Source organism: Rhinopithecus bieti, unplaced genomic scaffold (assembly GCF_001698545.2).
Source record: "Rhinopithecus bieti isolate Rb0 unplaced genomic scaffold, ASM169854v2 scaffold_70224, whole genome shotgun sequence".
NCBI classification, from domain to species: domain Eukaryota; kingdom Metazoa; phylum Chordata; class Mammalia; order Primates; family Cercopithecidae; genus Rhinopithecus; species Rhinopithecus bieti.
Genome location: NW_016826060.1, coordinates 99,437 through 107,730, shown reverse-complemented (window position 1 = coordinate 107,730; position 8,294 = coordinate 99,437). Strand labels below are relative to the sequence as shown.

At 41.3% G+C, this 8,294-nt stretch overlaps 1 protein-coding gene across 1 annotated transcript in view; it reads right to left on the bottom strand.

Annotated features, from left to right (window-relative positions):
* Positions 1 to 8,294, bottom strand: part of LOC108522828 (putative zinc finger protein 724) — a 56,895-nt gene that overhangs the window by 1,476 nt on the left and 47,125 nt on the right. The window contains exon 7 of the mRNA XM_017863266.1: positions 5 to 1,155. Within this exon, the coding sequence (XP_017718755.1) occupies positions 5 to 1,155 (1,151 nt within the window). The remainder of the gene's footprint in view (positions 1 to 4; positions 1,156 to 8,294) is intronic.

The following is an 8,294-nucleotide window of genomic DNA, read 5'->3' as shown; positions in this document are numbered from 1 at the left end:
GATTAAAAGCTTTGCCACATTCTTCACATTTGTAGGGTTTCTCTCCAGTATGAATTCTCTTATGTGTAGTAAGTTGTGACGATAGGTTAAAAGCTTTGCCACATTCTTCACATTTGTAGGGTTTCTCTCCAGTATGAATTATCCTATGTTCAGTAAGGTTTGAGGACCGCTTAAAAGCTTTGCCACATTCTTTACATTTGTAGGGTTTCTCTCCAGTATGAATTACCTTATGCGTAGTAAGTTGTGAGAACTGGTTAAAGGCTTTGCCACATTCTTCACATTTGTAGGGTTTCTCTCCGGTATGAATTCTCTTATGTGTGGTAAGGTGTGAGGATACGTTAAAGGCTTTGCCACATTCTTCACATTTATAAGGTTTATCACCAGTATGAATTCTCTTATGTTTAGTAAGGTTCGAGGATTGGTTAAAAGCTCTGCCACAATGTTCACATATGTAGGGCTTCTCTCCAGCATGAATTATCTTATGTCTAGTAAGGGTTGACGACTGGTTAAAAGCTTTGCCACATTCTTTACATTTGTAGGCATTCTCTCCAGTATGAATTATCTTATGTGTAGTAAGGTGTGAGGATATGTTAAAAGCTTTGCCACGTTCTTCACGTTTATAGGGTTTCTCTCTAGTATGAATTATCTTATGTGTGTTAAGGTGTGAGGACTTGTTAAAGGCTATGCCACATTCTTCACATTTGTAGTGTTTCTGTCCTGTATGAATTCTTTTATGTTGAGAAAGGGTTGAGGACACATTAAAAGCCTTGCTACATTCTTCAAGTTTGTAGGAATTGACAGTAGTGTGATTTCTTTTATGTTGAGTTAGGTGTGAAAGAACGCAAAATGATTTGCCACATTCTTTACATTTGAAAGGATTCTTTTCAGTCTTACGTCTATTTGAATTTGAAAATTTATGAAAGTCTTTCACATATTTATCACATTGAAATATTTTGCTCTGAGTAGTTGACAAACACTGGTTAAATCCATTATAACTTCCTTTGTGCACCTTATACTCATCCACACTTTTATAGCCTTTTTTTAACTGTAAATTGTGATGTCCACATTTTTCATATTTTCTTAGTATTATTCTTTGGAAAGAAGCTTTTATGCTCTGCTCTGGCCAAAGGTCTTGGGCGAAATAACAACACATACCTGAAAGAAATAAAAATAACAACTTACTCCACATACTAGACTCAGATACATATTCTTTACAAATCTAACCTACAAAATTATACAAACTACATAAACAAGACTGTATAAGAAGGCCAGGCATGGTAGCTAATGCCTGTACTCCCAGCACGTTTAGATGCTGAGATGGGCAGATCACCTGAAGTCAGGAGTTTGAGACCAGTCTGGCCAATATGGTGAAACCCATCTTTTCTAAAAAATACAAAAAAAGTAGCCAGGAATGATAGCATGCACCTGTAATCCCAGCTACACAGGAGGCTGAGGCAGGAGAATTGCTTGAACCTGAGAGGCACAAGTTACAGTGAGCTGGTATCACACCAATGCACTCCACTCTGGACAACAGAGCAATACTTTGACTCAAAAACAACCAAAACAAAACTGCACAACAAAATACCAAAGGCCCTAATTTCCTTATAGACATACAAATGTAAGAAAAATACACAAACCAAAATACATTTGTGAAAAATTTATACATGAGTTAAGTGTGTACAGTGCCCCAGGAGGTGAGGACAATGCAAAGAGTCATAAAGAATAATGAGAAAAGTCTGTTATGTTTACCCAACACAGCTCATCCCTCTCCCCAATATAATATAGTGCCTTTAGAAGTGAATAACCAGCCAGGCAGGGTGGCTCACGCCTGTAATCCCAGCACTTTGGGGTGCCGAGGTGAGCGGATCACCTGAGGTTAGGAGTTTGGAACCAGCCTGGCCAACATGGCGAAACCCCGTCTCTACTAAAAACACAAAAATTAGCCAGGCGTGGTGGTGGCGCCTGTAATCCCAGCTACTCGGGAGGCTAAGGTAGAATTGCTTGAATCTGGGAGGCGGAGGCTGCAGTAAGCCAAGATTGCGCTATTGCACTCCAGCCTGGGCAACAGAGCGAGACTCCCTCTCAAAAAAAAAAAAAAAAAAAGAGTGAATAGCCAACCCCGTTTTTCTTTCTTTCTTTGTTTTTTAAAGACAAGTAGAACACTGGCACATACATCTTTTTTTCATTTCTATGAGCCCTTCCAGACACTGGTTTCTGTCTTGCACGACATAAAGTGCTGAAAAAAGTGTTGGTATACTTTGGAATGACGGTTTGAATCTGCTGAAACCAAAGCTAAATGTTACAGCAGCAGAGAGACTGCAGTATCACAGACAGCGAACAGGTTTAGCAAGTGGTGACTGATTATTAAGAAGAAACATGAATAAACTTTTTAAATTAAAAAACAAATTTCAGACAAGACACATCCTAGGAACATGTTTAAGACACTCCCAGAATTTCTAGCTGAGAAAATTTTTCAGACTATGCCAGGACAAAGCTACATTATAAAAATTGTGATAGATAGCTTTTTTTAATATCCAAATCTCAATTAAATATTACCATGTATACAAAATAGGACAATAAAGTCCCCGCAAGAATATTATACAGTTTTCAGAAAAAAACCTTGAATAAAGTATACATTACTTTTTAAAATTGAAAATAAGGCCAGGTGCGGTGGCTCATGCCTATAATCCCAGCACTTTGGGAGGCTGAAGCAGGTGGATCATGAGGTCAGGAGATCGAGACCATCCTGGCTAACATGGTGAAACCCCATCTTTACTAAAAATACAAAAAATTAGCCACGCATGATGGCATGCGCCTGCAGTCCCAGCTACTCTGGAGGCTGAGGCAAGAGAATCATTTCAACCTGGAAGGTGGAGGTTGCAGTGAGCAGAGATAGTGCCACTGCACTGCAGCCTGGGTGACAGAGCGAGACTCCGTCTGAAACAAAAAAAAGAAAGAAAGAAAATAAAATAAATTGAATACTCAATGAGTGAAATAGGAACACATACAACTATCAAAACATTTTTTAAAAATGAGGTTAAGAACAAAATATTACAAATATAAAAAAACCAAAATTGTGGAGGTAAAAAACACACAAAAAATTTTAATTGAAAAATCCTAAAATAAAAAATGTAAAAATAAAGAAACTCAACAAACAAACTATGATACACAAAGATATTTATAAGAAACACAGGTTAAGCACAATTTCAAGTCACACAAGACAATCTTGGGAGCTGCAAGATAAAAGTGATGTGTCATTTACAGAGTCTTATGAGATAATCAGTGGATTGTCATCTAAAATTTTGCAGGCCAGAAGACAACGGTGTAATATGGTCAAAACTTCTAAAAAAAAAAAAAAAAAAAAGTAGCTATCAAATGAGAATAATACCATCAGGAAATCTATCTTGCCAAATAAAAAGAAAAAAGCCTTCCTAAATAACCAAATTCTGAAAAAGAATATGGGCAGTGCATATGCCCAAATATAAAAGATGCTGAAAGCAGTTTCTTCTACAGCAAAAACATGATTCCAGAAAATGACAATTATTTTCTGAGAAAGATATGCACATACACAAAAATAAAATTTCTCAGCATAATCATAATGGTGCAGAAATTTTTTAATTGTTTTTAAAATTTGAAGGAATTTTAGAGAATAAAGGAATTGAAAATCTGAGGAATAATTTTGTATGCAACTTAAGTTTACTTTTACCAGATTAAAATATATTGTTATATGTTTTAGAAATATTATGTAAACCCCAAGATACCACAGATAATGTATCTGCACAGATACACAAAATAAAATAAGAAATAAGTAAAATAGGCCGGGGTGGTGGTTCATGCCTATAACCCCAGCACTTTTGGAGGCCAAGGCAGGCAGATCACAAGGTCAGGAGTTCAAGACCAGCCTGGCCAACACAGTGAAACCCCGTGTCTCCTAAAAATAAAAAAAAATTAGGCATGGTGGCGCATGCCTGTAGTCCCAGCTACTAAGGAAACTGAGGCAGGAGAATTGCTTGAACCCGGGAGGCAGAGGTTGCAGTGAGCCGAGATTGCACCACTGCACTCCAGCTGGGGTGACAACAGGGCAAGATTGTTTCAAAAAACAAAAAAAGAAAAGAAAGAAGTAAAAGAATATCAATGTAGAAATAAAAAAGAAACAGGCCGAGCGTGGCGGATCATGAGTGAGGTCAAGAGATTGAGACCATCCTGGCCAACATGGTGAAACCTCATCTCTATTAAAGATACAAAAATTAGCTGGGCGTGGTGGCGCACGCCTGTAGTCCCAGCTACTCAGGAGGCTGAGGCAGGAGAATCGATTGAACCCAGGAGTTGGAAACTACAGTGAGCTGAGATGGCACCACTGCACTCTAGTCTAGGCAAGAGAGCAAGGCTCTGTCTCCAAAAAATAAAATAAAATAATAGAAAAAACTGCAAAATCTACAAATATATTGAAATTAAACAACAGACTCTTGAGCACACTCCTGTTCAAAGATTGAAATAATTATTATTTTAGAGATGTCCATACTGCTCAATGTAATTATAGAATTAATGCAAGTTTCTTTTAAATTTCTCATTCACTCTTGAAGAAATTGAAACAACCCCAAAGTATAAGGAATCTCAAGAGACAATAAAATAGCCAACAGGCTGGGCACAATGGCTCATGCCTGTAATCCCAGCACTTTGTGAGGCTGAGGAGGGCGGATCACCTGAGGTCGGGAATTTGAGGCCAGCCTCTCCAACATAGAGAAACTCCATCTCTACTAAAAATACAAAATTAGCCAGGTATGGTGGCAGGGACATGTAATCCCAGCTACTCGGGAGGCTGAGGCAGGAGAATTGCTTGAACCCAGGAGGCAGAAGTTGTGGTGAGCCAAGATCACGTCATTGTACTGCAGCCTGGGCAACAAGAGTGAAACCGTGTCTCAATAAGTAAAATTAAATTTAAAAATTAAAGAATAATAAATTAAAAACATGGCCAACAATCTTCAAAAAAAAAAAGAAAAGAAAAAGAGAAACTGTGGCCAGGCTCGGTGGCTCACACCTATAAACCCAGCACTTTGGGAGGCTGAGGCGGGTGCATCATGACGTCAGGAGATCCAGACCATCCTGGCCAACACAGTGAAACCCTGTCTCCACTAAAATACAAAACTTAGCATGGCATGGTGAAATGCGCCTGTAGTTCCAGCTACTTGGGAAGCTGAGGCAGAAGAATTGCTTGAACCCAGGAGGCAGAGGTTGCAGTGAGCCAAGATAACATCACTGTACTCCAGCCTGGGCAACGGAGTGAGATTTCTATAAAATCTCAATAGCACATTTTACAGAAACATTGTTAAAACTTTTGAATTTTATTACAAACTATAACTAGCCAAACACCCATGAAAAAGATGAGGCATCATACTACCTGATTTCAAAACATATTAAAAGCTACAATAACAAAAACAATGTGCTACTGACACAGAGACAGATAAACAGATGAAGGAACAGAATAGAGAGCCCAGAAATGAACCCTTTTGTATATAATTAAATGATTTTCCACAAAGTTGCCATGACCACACAGTAAAGAAGAGATAATCTCTTCAAAAAATCATGATGAGGCCAGGCACAGTTTCTCATACTCGTAATCCCAGCACTTTCAGAGGCTGAGGCGGGTGTATCACCTGAGGTTAGGAGTTCGAGACCAGCCTGACCAACCTGGTGAAACCCCGTCTCTACTAAAAATACAAAATTAGCCGGGCGTGGTGACACACACTTGTAATCCCAGCTACTTGGGAGGCTGAGGCAGGAGAATCGCTTGAACACAGGAGGCAGCGGTTGCAGTGAGCTGAGATCGTGCCATTGCACTACAGCTTGGGCAACAAGAACAAAACTCCGTCTCAAAAACTAAAAAATCTATCATGTTGCAAACTGGATATTGCCAGTCGTGGTGGCTCATGCCAGTAATCCCAACACTTTGGGAGGCCGAGGAGGGCGATCACCTGAGGTCAGGAGTAAAAATTAGCTGGGTGTGGTAAAAATTAGCTGGGTGTGGTGGCAGGCTCCTATAATTCCAGTTACTCAGGAGGCTGAGGCAGGAGAATTGCTTGAGTATGGGAGGCGAAAGTAGCAGTGAGCCTGAGATGTGCCACTGCACTCCAGTCTGACAGAGAGAAACTCTATCTCAATAAAAGGAAAGGAAAAAGGATAAAGGAAAAAGGAAAAAGGAAAGGAAAGGTAAAGGGAAGAGAAAACTGTTTGGACGAACGGAGGCAAGATGGCGCAGTTCCGGGTTCTTCACCCTCAACTTTCCCGCGCCCGGGAAAGACACGGGTCGACTGCGCAGGCGCAACCCGACCTCCAACGGAGAAAAACCGGAACCCGCCTAGCCACGCCTACCGCCCCGCCCCCGACCCGCCCATGTCCCGCCCACTGCCCGCCCACTCCCGGGCCCAGGACATAAAAGCCGCTCCCTGCGGGCGTACGGTGCGATGCGAACTTCCTTGGCCCCTGCTCCTATGCGGACCTAGGAACCTCGCCACAGAAGGCCAGAGCGACTTCGTTGGCCTCCACCGCCAGGACGGGTGAACCTCGCCCCCTCCTTCACATTGGCTTGTAAATAAAGTTTTTTTGCCTTGCCTTTTCTCTGGCATTTGCCCTGGGGGTCGCATTAAAGCAAATCAAAAACAAAACTGGACATCTACACTAATACAGCTGGATCCTTTCCTTTGACCATATGCAAAAATAATTTAAATAAAATACTTAAACATTAAAAAAATAACTAACAAATCTTCTAGAAAAAAATATAGGGGAAAGACATGATATTGGTCTTGGCACCATTTTCTTAGATACAAAATTAAATGTATGAACAAAAAAGAAAAGGAAAATTTAACCACACTATACTTCAAAATTTCTGCAGGTTAAAAAAAAAAAATTCAAGTGCCAATGCCTCCTAGGAAACTGGTAAAAATATTTACAAATCATATAATAGGAGTTAATACTCAGAACATATAAGCAGCTCTTAATACTGAGCAATAAAGTTGAATAACTTGATTTAGAAAAGGATGAATAATTGAACAAAATTTTCATTTAAAAGATATATAGCTGGGCTGGGTGCAGTGGCTCACACCTGTAATCCCAGCTCTTTGGGGGGCTGAGGCAGGCAGATCATGAAGTCAGGAGATCGAGACCATCCTGGCTAACAGTGAAACCCTGTCTCTACTAAAAATACAAAAATTAGTTGGGTGTGGTGGCGAGCACCTGTAGTCCCAGCTATTCGGGAGGCTGAGGCAGGACAATGGCATGAACCCAGGAGACAGAGCTTGCAGTGAGCCAAGATCATGCCACCACACTGCAGCCTGGGCAACAGAGCGAGACTCTGTCTCAAAAAAAACAAAACTAAACAAAAATAAAAGATACATTGCCGGGCGTGGTGGTTCACGCCTGTAATCCCACCACTTTGGGAGGCCGAGGCTGGTGGATCACCTGAGGTCAGGAGTTCAAGATGAGCCTGGCTAACATGGTGAAACCCCGTCTCTACTAAAAACACAATAATTAGCCAGGTGTGGTGGCACACGCCTGTAGTCCCAGCTACTTGGGAGGCTGAGGCAGGAGAATCACTTGAACCCAGGAGGCGGAGGTTGCAGTGAGCCAAGATCACATGACTACACTCCAGCCGGAGTGACACAGTAAGACTCCATCTTAAAAAAACACAAACAGGTGGGGTGCGGTGGCTCACACCTGTAATCTCAGCAGTTTGGGAAGCCAAGGTGGATGGATCACGAAGTCAGGAGTTCAAGATCAACCTGGCCAAGATGGTGAAACCCAGTCTCTACAGGCACAGTGGCAGGCGCCTGTAATCCCAGCTACTCAGGAGGCTGAGGCAGGAGAATCACTTGAACCTGGGCAGCAGAGGTTGCAGTGAACCAAGATTGCGCCACTGTACTCCAAACTGGGTGACAGAGGGAGACTGTGTCTCAAAAACAAACAAAAAAACACACACAAAGATACAAAAATGGGAAACAGCATTTGAAAGGACACATAAATTTAATTTGTGAAGACATACATAGAAATCACAAGGAAAAGCAAAATCACCCCACACCCATTAGAATGACCACTGTCATTTTTCTAAAAAACACACCAAATCTGGCTAGGCACGGTGGCTCATGCTTATAATACCAGCACCTTGGGAGGCTGGATAAAGACCATCCTGGCTAACACGGTGAAACCCCGTCTCTACTAAAAATATGAAAAGTTAGCCAGGCATGGTGGCATGCGCCTGTAGTCCCAGCTACTTGGGAGGCTAAGGCAGGAGAATCGCTTGA